The following is a 16488-nucleotide window of genomic DNA, read 5'->3' on the forward strand; positions in this document are numbered from 1 at the left end:
ACGTGACCAGCAATTTCAAGGAAGATGGGCAAGGACCGTGACACCCATTGAGTTAGTCAAGGAAAGCACTCTGCAAATGTAGTGGGGTGGTGCGGGAAAGAGCTATAAAGTAGTGATTTGAGAAAGTGGAAATTGCAAACTTTTCCCAAGTATGTTGGCTCTGAAGAAATAGAATGAATTTAATAGCTAAGAAAGAAAGGTGGCACATTTGCTGGTAAACACCATTTTTAGGTAACAAGGAACCCCTGAAGATGTATTGAAGCAGAATCCCCCTCCATAATACCAGACTTTGCCTACATTTGCAGGGAAATCAATCCCTGAAATCCAACCCCCGAGTTAAAAAACCATGGGTTAGAGTAACATGTTGTTTTCAGGGGGCATTTGAGTATGTTTCTATGCTAAGACTAAAGTGTGTGTCCAGGGATAGGCCACAGGCAGAGGATGGATGGGAGTAAGGCTGGGCTGGAGGTACCACTGGTTTATCGATGCCCCTGAGGGGGTGAGAAAGAGCCAGTTCTAGAGCACAGGTGGTGGAACCAGCTCCCACAACCATCCTTTCTCCATTTAGGAGGAAGAGAGGGAGAAAGGTGGGGTGGTGCATAGAGAGCAGAGAGGGGGACCCAGGGTTGAGGCCGGTGCTGATGACAGTCTTCTTTTCTCTGGGAGGGAAGGAAGTGGTCAGCCACCTACTGAGCCTGGAGGGAGCAGTAAGCACCAGGGATGCTGGCTGTAGAGACCGGAAGGAGGCAAGGACTAAGGTGTCAAGGCGTTGAGAGTTCAGGTGAGGCTGGGGATCCAGATATTGGGATCTGGATCTCTAGTCGTGCTCAGCTGATCAAGCTAAGCTGCAAAGAAAGCAGTTCCTTGGATTAATCCAGGTGGGAGGAGAGAAAGGTAAGGAGAGTGGCAAAAGGAATGTTGACAAGATGGACCATTGGGTGCCTGGCTTACGTTAGACCAGTAAAAAGGATAACGTGATGGGGGGAAGAGAGTAGAATCCCAGGGAAAGTTAGGAGCTGCTTTAGGTGGGTTCAAGTGTGAAAAACCAAGTCTTAAATGGCATGGCGTTCAGCACCTTGGTGGGATGAGATGTGACTGTGGAAATTCTTGGCTTTTATGAGTAGACATAAATATCTCCAGGACCAAAAAGGTCAGGAAGCTGAGACCAGAGTGATGGGTGGGCCATTGGCTTTCCTAGTACATGAAAAGGTCACCCAAGATTTTAGCAAGAGTTGGGGTGGAAATGATAATTGTGAGCTGAAAATTATAGAAAAGAATTTCAAGAATGTGGAAGAATGACTAGGCATCTGCAGTTGAGGGTAGTTAATGAGGAAGGCTAGAAGTTTCCATAGTCAGGAGGCTGTGACCTAAAGCAGGGGAAGGAGGTATTATGGCCATAGTTATGGCCCTTGTTTCCTGGACACGGTATTGAGGAGGGGAAAGGCAGGGTCAAGGGTCATCTGTGATAGCAGTGACATAATATGAGGGATCTGGGAGCAGCAGGAGGCTGAATCTGGAGTGGGAAAAGTCCACACGGATGTGGAGAAGACAGGAGGGCTTATGTTCTGCTCTTGGATTGGAGGCTTACCTTGTGCTCTTGGACAGTTCATGGTTGCCAGGTTTTCATTCTACCAAATAAGAACAAATTTTAGAAAACAAGGCAAATGAATCATCACCATTGTGTAAAAGGACGTTAACACGCCAAGTTAGGAAGCACAACTATCAGCACGTCAAAAAAGCACTCTGTTTTGCCTTCCAGATGGCATCTCCCAGAGTAGTACTCATCTTCGGAAAAAGCACAAAACTCCCCATCAAGTAGCCTGTTGCAATTGGGATTCCCAGAACGTAGACCCCACACCCCAGTCCATCAGGCCCCGTGCAGTCGGAACCCATGACCCTGCTAGACCAGCATTGGCAAGCCGTAGCCTGCAGCCTGTTTTTGAAGGACTTGTGAGCTGAGAAGGGCCGCAGACATTTTCAAAGGATTCTATAAAAATATGTGAAGAAGAATGCAACAGAGAACAAATGAGGGGCACCAGGGGTGGGGAGCTCAGTCATTTAAGCATCTGCCTTTGGCTCAGGTCATGATTCCAAGGTCCCAGAATTGAGCCTGGTGTTGGGGGGGGGGGGTCCCTGCTCAGTGGGGAGCCTGCTTCTCCCTCTCCCCCTGCTTGTGCTCTCTCACTCACTCCCTCTCTCAAATAAATAAAATCTTTACTAAAACTCAGAGAACAAATGCGGCCAGAGAAGCCTAAAATATTTATGATCTGGCCTCTAACTGAAAAATCTTGCTGGCCCCTGGCCTGGCCTGAAGATTTGTTGTCTTCTCTGTGCTTTATCCCAAGTCCCTGAATTACTTCAGTGGGTCTTTTCTGGTCCTCCTGGGCCACATGCCTTCAGCTGGGGCCCACTGTGTGTCCGTCTTGACCAGGGAGGTGAGGGGGTGGAAACAGTCGCATCAAGACTATTGATGCTCATGATTTAGTTGAAAATGCCCTATTTTAGAAGCGATAGCATAGATGCCTTGGTGCATGGAGCAGCATGGCCCAGAGGCAGGAGCTCTGGCTTTGGAGGCTGAGACGCAGGGTGTCAACTCTTCAATAAATGTCATTGAGCACTTCCTGTGCGCACATCCGTTTATAGGGAGAGATCCGTTCAGCACTTATCCTTTGTCGGGGGCCCACGGACTTTCTCATGCCCTGACACACGTCAGGGATATGTGGTGAGAGGGGAGAGGACCAGCCCGAGGGGCCTCTATCCCTACCCCCAGCGCCCCCGGAAACCTAGAAGCATCAGTAGCAGACTACAGCCCTGGGACATGGGGGACATAACTGTTCTAATACATGGATTAAGACAAGAGAACTTTTAAAACTTGGAGTGTACAGGCGCATGGGTGGCTTAGTCAGTTGAGCATCTGCCTTTGGCTCAGGTCATGATTTCGGAGTCCCAGGATTGAGCCCCATGTCCAGCTCCCTGCTCAGTGGGGAGTGTGCTTCTCCCTCTCTCTTCCTCTCTCTCTCTCTCTTCCTCCCTCTCCCTCTCTCTGTCTCTCACTTAGTCTCTCAAATAAAATAAAATCTTAAACAACAACAACAACAAAAAACTTAGAAGGTAATTTACCCGAAGCCAGACTTGGCAGTAGGTGAGAGTGAGAACCAGCCAGGCCAGGGGTTTCCAGAATGACCCCTCTTCAAAGAATGGGGTGACACCTCTCTGGTTCACCTCTGTGAACACGGCTGTTTGTGGAGGAAATAGGACAACACAGCAGCACATTGCACTGGGTCTAATAAATAGGAAATGCTTAATATTCACATTAGCCATTGGGATATGTATGTCTTTACATGGTAAGAATTATCATCAGGATTGACATTTCCATGTCAGAACAGGAAAGTGAGTCACAGCAGGCTCTTGGCGAATCAGGGAAAGGATGATCTTGCTGACTATTCACTCACTGTAGTCTGTTAGGGCGGTCAGAGCAAAATGCCACCAACTGGGAAGTCCAAGATCAAGGTGTTGGCAGGTGGCCTCTTTGGAGGCCTATAAGGGATGCTTCTATTCCAGAACCATCTCCCTGGCTTGTAGACGGCCGTCTTCTCCCTGTGTCCTCACATTGTCTTCCATGTATGTGCCGCTCTGTCCAGATGTCCCCCTCTGTCTAAGGAGACCAGTCGTTTTGGACCAGGGACCATTCTAATGATCTCACTTGAACTTGATTACCTCTGCAAAGACCCTATCCCCAAATAAGGTCAAATTCTGAACACCTGGGGGTTAGGAGCTCAAAGTACATATCATGAGGGGACACATTTCAACCCACAGGACACACTGTCATCTGTCTACTAAGCTCTGAAGATGCAAAGGGAATAAGGCGTGCTTAGTTGGAGAGCTTAGAAATGAGTATTTGGAGGCTGAACAGAAGTAAATATGTCTCTAGGTACTTTTTTTAAGGTTATAAGTACCAAAAGAGGCCTGGTAGGGTCTGCTGTAAATGTAAGGCATTTTTTTCTAGACCAACATTTTTTCTGAAGAAACGCTAGACCAACAGGCAGGTCTGGTCCCATTTTCATCTTTCAGATTACAATCTATTATCAAAAGAACATCTGGGGTTTTTTTGTGGGTGTTAACAAGGGCAGAACAGCACAGTATGACATAGTTCTCATTTCAAAGACCATGTCTGATGAGAAATCAGCATGTCTGACTGTTAGTCCTGTCCCATAACGACAGCACACGGGATCTTCCCACCAGTGGGTACTTGTGACCGCGAAGCTGTGGAAGCAGGATCAGGGCGTCTGTTACAGTCTTCTTACATTCAAGGTCGAGGCAGCTTGCTAGTGCCTGAAACACTCTTTGAGCAGGTGCTCGAAAGGCTTCCAGCATGGGTGTTTTGCCCCAGCCAGCCAGCCAGCCTGGGCATGGAGGCCGCCTCCAGTGTTCCTCGTGCTCTCTCTGTATTCTGCACCGAGCCCTTGGATAAATGCAGAGGAGCTGAAAGGAATACCTTTTGGTTCTGTTTGCAAGAGAAATTGGAAGAACCCTGTGGCCTCTGGGATGCTTTAGAGATTGTGCCCATTATAAGCTTTATTCTTGGTGATTCTTAAGAAAATTATAAGATCTTTTCATCAAAAAAAAAAAAAATGGGTCCGTGATTCTTTGAATGTTGGAAAGGCATTGCCACTGGTTTGACGTTTCTGCACTTTGATGTGCTTTAGCAATACCACAAAGCACTTCCCCGGTTTTCAAGTGAGAAAAGGGAGGGCCAGAGCGGGAAGTTACGCCCAGATACCCTGTCCCTTCTGTAGTGGCATAGATCTGCCGGTTTGTGTGTGTGTGTGTGTCGGTGTGTGTGTGTGTGTGGGTGGATGGGCGTGTGTGTTGGACTTGGGGTCAGGCTGGGGTTAAAGTTATTTTTAATGGTTGAGATGTCTCTAAGTCTTGAAATCAAAATCATCATTTCCTCCTTTAATTGATATCTGGAGAGAAAGACAGGAGGGCAGGAAGGAGACACGAAGGAAGGAACAGGAGGAAGAAAGAAAAAAGAAAACGGATGAAGCATGATTGGTCCATGTATTTGAAAATACCTAGTCTAGTGATTTTGGTTTTACTTAGTCTACATTAAAAGGAAATACAATGTTTTCTGGAAAGGAGCTGAAGTACCTCGATATTCCCAGAGGCTGGACGATGCCCAGGTCGCAGTCCACGCCGCCCCAGAGTCACGGAGGGGCCCACCCACCACCACCCTGCCTCCTGGTTCTCTGCACCCTCCGCCCCCATCCTGGCTGCCATCCCATGCTCTCCGCAGCTCTGTGGTCAGCAGTGGACTCCAGGGCCATACAGCTGAGCTGGGGTCAAATGTCGACTTGCTGCCTCTGAGCTGTGTGGCCTTGGGCATGTCACTGGCCTTCTCTGGGACTCACTTTTCTCTTCTATAGAATAGGGATGATGTCCCTCGTCTCAGTGAAGTATTGTAAGATGGACTCAGATCATCCCGAATTTCCAAGTGCTTAATGTCCCTCCCACTAGCTGGTGACATGTGGGGCTGGTCTGTGCCATCAAGGAGGACAGAGGTTGCATGACATTCCCTTAGGGGCCACCGTGCCCTCTCTGCTAATGGACCGACACGGTGATTCACCTTCAAGGCCTTAGGACATGGTGGTGAGCCATCCAGACTCAGGTCGTCTTCATAGTACGGAAGAGCTGCCCAGACTCTTGCCCACCACCGTGCCAGGTGTGGGTCGAGGCTGGGAGAGAGCATTTGCTGCTGGGGAGGATCTGATCTGTCCGACACCACCTCACCAAGGAGGTCCCAGGCTATCCTGAGGCAGAGGAGAATCAGCACAGCCCTGAGTGCTCCCGTGGGACTGTGAGGAATGCCTCTGTGACCTTCCCTGCGGCTCCGTGTCCCTATCTGACGTGGCCTGGGTGAGAGTGGGGAGGACTCGGGGGGTGTGGTGCAGCCGGAGGCTCCGTGGACCTTTCCTGCCCTCCTGCTCCCCCCACCATTTGCCTGTTTCCCCAAGGACGGTGGGTGGTGAGGACTACATTCGGATTGCGACGGGACCCCAGCGTGCCTGTGGCCTGAGGGGGTGAGACTGGCTGGAGGGGGGCCCGTGAGGGTCTCAGGTACCGGAGTGTCAGTAGACAAGAATGGAATTGGCAAGGCCAGAATCCGGAAGGGAAACTGATGGTTCTTGAAGTGGCCAGGCCGGCAGAAGGGACAGAACAAGGTGAGGCCACAGGAGGGCAGGATTTCTCGGTAGGACACTGGCGGGGAGGGGAGGCACATGCCGACAAGAAAGAACACAGTGTGGGAATGAAAAGTAGGATCAAGGGTGGTAAGGGTTTCATTTTGGGTTGAGCTCATAAAACTTTATTGCTATATTCAGCAGCCGGTGTGCTGTGGAAACTGAGGCCCAGCGACTGGTCAGGCAGGCACAGGGCCCGGTTTCACTGTGCCTATGACCGGACCAAGGGGGCCAGGGGGCCACGGGGCCGAGGATGAAAGGCATGTGGGCGGCGGCAAGGTGGCCGGGACTGAGGGGAAGCCAGGATCTGGCAGACATCGCTGTCAGGACATCGCTGGCTCGTGTACCACTTAGGGAGCGGCTGCCCCGGTTCTTGCGTCAGGCTCAGCCCTCCGTAGTTCTGGGAAGAGAGGGACCAAGACGCAGCGAGAAGCCACAGCTCGACCCACAGGCTGTGGGAGTGGCTCCGTGGCCTCGTGCCTGCCGGGTCCCGGATCACAACCACACCCGGGAGGAGGATCTTGTGTTAGCCCCATTTTGCTGATGAGGAAACGGAGGCTCAGAGAGAAGGAGGGGGTTGCTCTCAGTCACCGAGCTATGGGCTGGGGAGCCGGGATAAAGGCAAGAAGCCGGCGGCTGCACCGCCTGGGACTCATGGCCTACGCTCGGAGCCAGCCATGCCTCAGAGCTCTGTGATGTGCTCACTCGTCCTCTGGTCTCTGGCAACTTCAGGGCCAGGCCCCTGACCCCTGCTTTCTCCTCTACCTGGGAGTGGCTCCTGGGGAGGTTCGCAGGTGGGCTGCAGGGCCTAGCACAGCTCGGGGGCATGTGCTTGGCTCTGCTGGGTGCTGGAGTCTTAGGGACCCTGGGAGGCATCTGTTCTTACCAGGTTCACAATCATTTTAGAGGGACCAGGACAAGTTTCCTGAGGCCTGACTCAAAAGGGTTCAGAGTAAAGGGCCTGAAGAGCTCACTTATGCCATGATGTCAGGGGGCACGTGTCGTTCACTGGGAGCCATTTTGTGTATTACAGATGGAGAGCAAGGACCATGTTTGACACAAAGACGTGATTCTTTAAAGAATCGGGTTTCTCAGAGTAGTTAAGGAACTTGCCCAAGGACACACAGCATCACGCTGAGTGAGGTGTGAACACAGAATGGTCTCTTTTCATGAGCTCAAGCTATTTCTCCATCACTTATGACCAAACTGAAATAACAGAACCAAGGGAATATTTCAGAGACTTTCAGGCAACTGTTCTCCCCTTGGTTGTGTGTCAGAGTTGCCTAAAATGGGAATAAGGAGCCCAGAGGCCTTGGCTTGTCAACGTGGGGACAGTGCCTGGGGTCTGGAATTTGTAGCAAATTCTTTGAGTGACTCTGATAATCACCAGAGGTTGAGCATTACTCATGGGAAGTAGGAAGGATCCTCAACATTTTAGCGAATTAGCTCATTTTTCCAGCCCCCCCCCCCCCCTTTTTTTCTCTCCGGTATAGAGCCCAGGCTAATGTAGAAGTTGTTGAGTAAAAGGGCAAATACAGAACTAAACTGGTTACAACAGACAACCGTCTGGCCAGAGCCCCCGAGGCAGGTCATTGACGTCTGCCACCTAGATCGAGCCCCATTTCCAAAGTAGCCACACGGAGAGGAACCCGTCTTTCCGCCATGTCTGCGAGTCACACTGAGTCAGTCGGGATCCTGTTAGAAAATGAACGCACGCAAATACATAGCTTTCCTTCCCGCCAACAACAACTCTTAAAAATATAATAGGAAAAAAATTCCATTCCATTCTTCATGACAACAAACACGAGACATAATAAAATCTAAAATCTTTTTCTCAAATTGGAATTTAAGGACATTCCAATTAATATCCCAAAGGAGCTTTTATGAAACTTGATAAGATGAATTTGAATTTCAGCTGGTAAAATAAATAACCAAAAATAGCCAAGGAATATTTTATAAAGAGAAATAACATGGGAAGACTTTTACCATTTGTTTGTAAAACGTATTCCACAGTGACTAGTTTAAGCAGTGTGAGTCAAGCCAGAATTCATACAGACATGAATGAAAAACACAAGGTTGGGACACCTGGGTGGCTTAGTTGATTAAGTGTTTGCCTTCAGCTCAGGTCATGATCCCTGGGGTCCTTGGATTGAACCCCATGTCGGGCTCCCTGCTCCTGGGGAGGCTGCTTTTCCCTCTGTCCTTCCCCTGCTCCTGCTAGCTCTCTCTCTCCCTCTCTCTCTCTCAAATAAATAATAAATAAAACCTTTAAAAAAAAGAAAAAGAAAAACACAAGTTTGACAAAATTCATTTATATATAAGTACTTAATATGTGATGAACATAGCATTTTAAATGCAATGGGAGAGGATTTTTGTGAAGTAAGTGACGCTGGCATTGCAATCTATAGACTATATTTTAAACGAAAGAAACAAAATGAAGAATATGGCCCAGAGGACACCCTCTGGGCATGCTGAAAGCAGCTCCCCCAGCGGTCATTGACAGAGATGGGCTGGCCTTGTAGTAAAGTGTGGTTTCTGAAGCAGAAGGAACTGGGCTCATACCCAGGCACTCCTTTTATCAGCTAAGCTGGTGTTCCTGGATCCCGTCAATGTTAAATGCAATGGTATTGCCCGTTTCTTGGCAAATCGTAAACTCCCACGAAATGCTCCTGAGCTGCCCAGCTCTCAGGCTTCACCAGAGTTTTACATGCACCAAGAACGGGGTCTTGGAATTTGCATGAGAGGCATAAACCCCAGATGTTGGATTCTGCACAAACAGCCATGGCTCATCCCAGGGTTGCTGCCAGCTGGGGGAAGGGGACAGGGAGAGAGTGTTTGACAGAGACTTGGCTCCAGGCCCTGGGATGGCGACAGACGAGCTAACTCTCACTTTGGAGACAAAATGCACCCTTCAATTATAGCGCTTCCCCCCAGACATCAAGCTAAGCACGGAGTGCAGCCAAGGCTTCCATTTTAAGACCATAATTGGCAACTTTGGTCCTAAAACCCCGTCATGTGTCTTCTGTGAAATTGCAGTGTCCCCACCATCTAAAAATATGCAGCGCAGTTTGGTCATGCTGCAGAAATGTCGCTTGAACTGACCATGAGAATAGTAAGGCGAGGAGGGCACTGAGATAATGAAGGCCCAGCGTCTGCAGGAGGGGAGCCAGGGTGCGAGGTCGGAAAGACAGGGCTCTGGATTCTGAGGACAGAGGTCCAGGACAAGTATGGGGGTTCTCCTACTCTGGCTGAGGCCGTCAGCTCGCTGGCAACGTTATTTGGCACCTTCCTTGGATTAAACCCTTTTTTTCTTTCTTTTTTTTTTTTTTTACTTTTTTTTTTTTTAATTTTTGAAAGATCTTATTTGTTTGTTTGTTTGTTTGTTTAAGAGTTCATTTATTTATGACACAGAGAGACAGTCAGAAAGAGGGAAAAGCACAGGAGACTGGAGAAGGAGACACAGGCTCCCCACTGAGCAGGGAGTCCGACTTAGGGCTACATCCCAGGACCTTGGTATCATGATCTGAGCCAAAGGCAGATACTTAACTGACTGAGCTACCCAGCGGGGGGCCTGCATTCATTCACTCCTTCCTTCCTCCCCCCCCCCACCTCCTTCTTCTTAAGAAGAAAAAGGCGTGGTTCTAGTTTCTTTTGCTACTTTATTTACCTTTCTAATTTTAGTGCTCTGGGCGTCAAAGGCAGGTTTGAGATACAAATGACAGCCTTCCCCATATAGCTAAGAGCATGGTACTGTCCAAGATAAAGACCTTTTCCTACCTGGAGAGAATTTTCCAGAAAGGGTGCTCAGCTATTTAGGAAGCTTGTAGATGACAGAGGCAGCACCGACTTGGAGCCAAACGGTCTGGTTCTATCTCTGGTTCGGTCACAGTCAGCTCTGTGTTCTTAGAAAGCCACGTGAAACTCCCCTAGCTTCTGACCCCTCATTTGTAAAGAAGGCTTACCGCCCAGACCCCACCACTCCTGAGGAGCTCGGAGCTCCCTCCCTGGGGATATGCTCTCCTGACAGGTTTGTCCCCGGGAACCCTGAGGCAGTGGAGTAACACCCTTAAAGCACTTAGCTGATAAGCGAAGCACTTTGTAAACTGTAAAGTGCTACATCTACACTTAAACAGTTTGCTGTGCTGTTCTGTTAGCACAAAGGAAATGCTCACAAATATTTATTACAAATGTTGTGGCCTCCTGAAAAAAAGAAATCAAAAATAGGAAAAGTAAAGAAACACCTGGATTTTTCTCCATGAACTCTCAATGACGTGCCCACTGAAGGGATCTTGAGAGTGCTAGAATCAGGAGATTTGAGGCCAGGAGGCAGCATTTTGCCAACTTTCATGCTCTTTGTGGCCAGAAGAAAGCAACCCATCCACCTAGAGCCTCAGTCTCCCCTCAGAGTGGAAGCTCAATGTCCCTGTTCAGGGCCCCTTCTGTCCTCACAGGGACACTGGTGCCCTGCCAGGACTCTGTACCTGCGCCAAGACATCTGTCTGGCAGCTGCACCTGGACATCCCTCCCTGTTAGTGGACAGGTAGACAGATCATGGGAGGCAGCCCCATGGAGCCAGGAGGGCATGGGCTCTGTGCATGCAAAGACCCAGTTTCATTCCTGTTCCACACCCCCAACAACGGCACTCTCTGGGACAAGCTTCATTTTGTTTGTTTGTTTGTTTGTTTTTAAGATTTTTAATTATTTATTTGACAGACAGAAAGCACAAGTAGGCAGAGAGACAGGCAGAGAGGGAGAGAGGAAGAAACAGTCTCGCCGCCGAGCAGAGAGCCCGATGTGCGGCTCGATCCCAGGACCCCAAGATCATGACCCAAGCCGAAGGCAGAGGCTTCAACCCACTGAGCTACCCAGGCGCCCCCATTTTGTTTGTTTTTAAAGAGGCTGTCTTAGCAGCTGTTTTCCAGGAAACAAACTCAGTGATGGAGATTTGCATGCAGGAAATCTCAGGCGCAGGGCTGGGGCTCGTGGGAGCGGCACCTGTAAGGAAGTAAGGGGGCAGGAACGAGCCGGGGGTTGGCGCGGGGAGTACAGCTTCCAGGATACCACAGCCCTGCAGCAGATTCCATGCTGAGCTCTGGAGCTGGGGCTGGGACTTTGCATGCCCACGTGGACTAGTGTGTGGACACAGGCTGACCCTGGGAGGGGAGACAGCTTGCCTGGACCACGGGCAGTTCCTCGAGGGGACTCCGCTGGGAGCCTCTAGACAGCAACTTCCCAACACTGGGGACATGAGAGGCTGGATCCCGAAAGGTGGCCCGGACAGTACACCGCAGCATCCTTTATGGGGGACAATGATCTTTTCTCCCTCTGAAGGCTGGGGGACAATTTGATGACACGGTGTCTGGGAAGCCCCACATGCAGCACCACACGACAACACAGATACATCTGCAATCATCACCGTCACTTAGCTTCATCAGCTATGCTTTTTTTTTTTTTTTTAACCTTTGTATTCATAGGCTTGATCACAGATCGTGGCTCATAAAATACTCTTAATAAATCACTGTAGGGCGCCTGGGTGGCTCAGTGGGTTAAGCCGCTGCCTTCAGCTCAGGTCATGATCTCAGGGTCCTGGGATCGAGGCCCGCATCGGGCTCTCTGCTCAGCAGGGAGCCTGCTTCCCTCTCTCTCTCTCTGCCTGCCTCTCTGTCTACTTGTGATTTATCTCTGTCAAATAAATAAATAAAATCTTAAAAAAAAAATCACTGTAGAATGGGGGTATGGATCAAGGAATGGCCACAAGAAGGATGGCCTGGGGCTGCCAAAAGCCATGTGTGACTGACGTCCCCTGCTCTCTCTCCTAGTCGCTCTGGGCTCATGGCATTCCCTGGCCCCCTCCGCAGCAGTTCTTGACCCATCCATCAGGACCTTTGATGTTGCCCACATCAGCGTTGCCACCACCAGCAACTTCTCTGATGCCAGAGACGTCTGTTTGTTGGGTAAGAGGAGTGTCCCACGGCTTGCTCACCCTCAGGCAGGTGGCTGATTGCGATGGAGTCTCACAGAGGGCTGCTCATGCTCCTGATCTCAGAAACCCATGGGAGACTCCAAGATGACCTGGAGTCCCAGGGAAGGAAGGGATGAACCTGGGGACAAGACCCCGGGTGGGCCTTCCTCTGCCGTCTGCTCATCCCCCTGCAGGGGCAGCCCACAGTCAAGGTTTCCAAGGGGAAAAGCCGGCCAGAAAGGGAGCAGCGTTGAGCCAAGTCAGAAGACAGTTGTCAGGAAGGATCTAGGGGGCTAGTCTGAGACAGAGGAGATGAGCAGAAGTGGTGACAACTGTCCTCTGATTATAGGTGGGCCATCATGGCAAGGAAGAAGTATAGTTGTCCTGGCCAGGCTCTTGAGGCAAAGCTAAGACCTAAGGGTAAAACTCAAATTTCAAGAGTCTTTCTCAGGGCAATATAAAGAAGCTTTGTTTATTACAAAGCTGTTGACAAATGTATACTTCTTTTAGGAGTTTTCCGGTCACTAGTATTTAAACAAAAGTTAAATAATAACTTGATATAGATGTTCTACAAAGATTTTAATTTCAACAAGAGCCTGAGATTGGATAACATTCATACTCTTCTAATTCTTTGATTCCATGAATCACCTCACCTACAAAGTTACACAGCAATATGCACATCTAACAGAAAGGTCATATATGGATGTACAGGTTATGCACTGCACAACTTTGGATGTTTCAAAAACACAGAAAGAGCTATGAATAAGTCTTTTACACAGTTCACAGCTTGCCTAAGTGAATGAGTCAACATCAGCTTCACAGCAGTTCCTAGGTCTGAAAATCCTGAATGCCATGAATAAATTATCTAGTGCAGGATCTGGTACACATGGGAAAGGACATAATCCCTGGTGGGAAATAGTGGGTATGAGGGGAACTGGAAAGGGAGATGAAGCTGAAGAAGAAGGCAAGGGCTGGAGCATGGAGAGCCTTGTCTGGTATGACTTAATCTAAGGCTAATGAGGAGCCATCGAGTTGCTTCAAACAAAGGAATGGTAAGAGCATATTTGTGAATTAAGTAAACCATCAAAAACCTGATTTTTGTGTGGAAAATAGATTCATGGGAGAGTTAGGTTTCCCCCAATGACAATTATAGTCCTAGTCCCCGGTACAGTGCCAGGAATGTATAGAAGGTACTCCAGTGAATAAATAAGTGATTGCATGGATGGATGGGTGCATGCATGGATAGATGAATGCGTGGATGGAAAGATGGACACATTGTTGGATAGATGGATGCATGGCTGGATAGATGGGTGCATGGATATACGGATGGATAAACAGATGGATGGATGGATGGATGGTTAACTAGGTGGATGGAGACATGGATGGATGGATGCACGGGTGGATACATGGGTGCATGGATGTATGGGTGGATCATGGATGGATGGATGGTTGGTTAAGTAGATGGTTGGAAACACGGATGGATGGATGCATGGTGGATAGAGGGGAGGACATAATTGGGTGGATGGATGCACAGATACATGATGATAGATTGGCGGATGCACGACTAGATGGGTGGATGGACTGATGGATGAATAGACGATGCATGATGGGATTGATGCATGGCTGAGATGTCATCTCTGAAGCCCAAACCTCACTCTCCTCTTATTCTGTAGAATGTTCCCGTCACCCAGCCTGCCTCGTCACCACTCTGCAGACCCGACCTGGTGCTGTGAGGTGTGTATTCTATCCTGACGCCCAGATCTGCACACACAGCCTGCAGGCCCAGAACTGCCGACTTCTGCTCCGTGAGGAGGCCACCCACATCTACCGGAAGCTGAGTGAGTCCCAGCCTGTGCCTTTGCAGCTCTTCCTGGGTGTAATAGCTGGAAGGGACTGTCCAAGAGCATGGTAACTTGTGGGCAATGGCTTTTGAGGTTCTCTAGAAAAAATTGGCCGAAGTTATCTTGGACCAGGTGGCATTCATTTGGAAGGAACTGAAGGAAGGTGAAAACCCTGCTTCTAAGCTAGAGCTTCTCTGGCCACCTTTATTCATTTACTGGAGTTATGGAAGCCATTTGGCCTTTGAATTCTTAGTAAAATAAATAAATAGACTATTTTTGGTCACCATTTTATAGTTTAGAACATTCTGTCACATGCTTTATCTCAATTGGTCCTCACACCAATCCCATGAGGTGGCACGATAAGGGGTTTATCCCCATCTTAGAGATCAAGGGACTGGCCCGGAGAAGCTACTTCTCTGATTTTGCCCATCTAGCGATGACAAGAATGGGCGCTTGGAGCCAGGTCTCCTATCTCTAGATACAATCTGCTCACACAAAACCACATCATCTAACAACCCTATCAGGGTCTGGAGAGGGCTGCTGCTTGTGGCTCAGTTTCATTTGAAAGCATTCAGTAGGGTGTTACATGTCAGATGTTGTGTTAGGTGCTAGGGATACAGGGAAGAAGCCAGCAAGGGGAGAAAACATAGAACTCTAAGAAATCCTAGAAATCCATCACTAAGTGCGGTAGGTAAGACCTGTGTAATGGGAGACATGGGAGCTGGAGTCTGGGGCAAATCCCACCCCCCATTAAACATGCTCATGGGATGAAGTTAATGACTTTTTAAAACTTTGCCTATTTCTGCCATCTGATCTTCTAGAGCAGAGGTTGGCTAACTTTCTCTGAAAAGGGCCAGATAAATATTTTAGGCTCAAGGCATCTGTTATAACCACTCGACTCTGCCACTTAAGCAAGAAAGCAGCCACAGAAAATACGAAGATCAGTGGGTGTGGTTGTGTTCCAATAAAACTTTATTTACAAAACCAGGCAGCAGCTGGATTTGATCTCATCCAGCCTTAGAGCCCTGGCGGTCCCCAGGCCTGTCTCGATCCAGTGGTATCCTCTTCTGGCCTCTCCTCCACCTCAGCCTTTGGACCATGAGAGTGCTTCCCAGGCCTGGGGGTGCTTGGGTTCCTGTATGCTGTGGTCACGGGCCTACAGTCTCAGATCTCGTCTACCTAGACACTCACAGCGTTCCGTCGAGTCAGCTTCCGCTAGTGTATTTCACTCACAGCGTAGCTAATCTGCATGGAAATCCTGCTGCGGGGAGAGGCCTCGCTTTGGGGTTTAGGTTCCATAAAACAGATTAGACTGTTTCTCTGTTAATTCTGTGTAACTCAAGTTCAAGGTTAAAAGCTCATCTCGAGCTGAAGAGGAGAGCCTGTGTGTATATACACAGACATTGTCTGCACTTTGTGCCCACATATAGCTCTGGATACTTTTCTTCACTTAAGAGTCCTGTGGCCTCAATATAGGGCTGTTCTAGAATGAATCCATCAGTTTCTGGAAAACAGTTCAGAAGAGAGAGCTGCACATCTAACATTTTTCCCATGTTGGATCTCATTCAGTCTGGGATTCACCAGGCAGCCTCTGGAGGGAGGGCTGAATGCCACTGTCCTTGGGAAAGCAGGCTTGCACTCCCTCGAAGTTCTTTAGCTTTTGTATTTTGTGTCTTTGCTCCCTCCTTCAGAGGGTGCCACGTTCATGAAATGTGGCTGTTTTCCTGTGGAGCAGGGGGACAGAGTCTGAAGGTTTTGCTGTGTTGGCAGCCGCAGGCCTGACTATTGGCCTGAGGTCCTGTGATTGACAGTGAAGCCGGAAAACTTGTGAGAAGGAGCTGTGGGCTGAGACCAGCCGTGACTTGTGACTGAGCGTAGATTACAATGTGCAACTCTTTCTTTCCATGCTGGGTTTACACTAGCCCTCAGGGTTTTTGCAACAGAGAGAATTTCATCTCTGTTTCCAATCTTCGCTCTCTCTCTCTCTCTCCTTCCTTCCTTGCTCGTTCATTCTTTCTTTCTCTCTTTCTCTTTCTCTCTTTCCTCTCTACTGTTCCTCCCTCCAGTCCCTTCCCTCACTCCTGCATGGAGCCCCTGCCCCTGGCAGGCACTGGGCTCAGAGCACCACAGGCTCCCTGCGCTTATCCCCAACATCCTGGTGTCATTCCGGCTCCACAGGGGGAAAGTGAGCATCAGAAGAACTAGGAAGTTTCCCTGTAATAGCTGGTGCGTATGACCTGAAACACAGGTCTGCTTCCTAGTGGGACTCTGCACTCTTCAGTTCCTCCCCACCATGCTCCTCGGTGGCCCGGGAGTCACACAGGGAGTCACACACCGCCCCAGGGGTTCTCAGGCTTCACCCCGCTGAGAGCCCAGGCCAGATGGTTCTGTGCTGTGGGGGCCGCCCTATTTACTGCAGGGTGCTTAGCAGCATCCTGGGCCTTAA

General features: G+C 49.2%; 1 protein-coding gene across 1 annotated transcript in view; it reads left to right on the plus strand.

Moving 5' to 3' along the window:
* Positions 1-16488, plus strand: part of TG (thyroglobulin) — a 236969-nt gene that overhangs the window by 110793 nt on the left and 109688 nt on the right. Inside the window, exons 37-38 of the mRNA XM_059395530.1 lie at positions 12059-12193; positions 13875-14039. Of these exons, the coding sequence (XP_059251513.1) occupies positions 12059-12193; positions 13875-14039 (300 nt within the window). The remainder of the gene's footprint in view (positions 1-12058; positions 12194-13874; positions 14040-16488) is intronic.

Source organism: Mustela nigripes, chromosome 3, assembly GCF_022355385.1.
Source record: "Mustela nigripes isolate SB6536 chromosome 3, MUSNIG.SB6536, whole genome shotgun sequence".
Lineage (NCBI taxonomy): Eukaryota > Metazoa > Chordata > Mammalia > Carnivora > Mustelidae > Mustela > Mustela nigripes.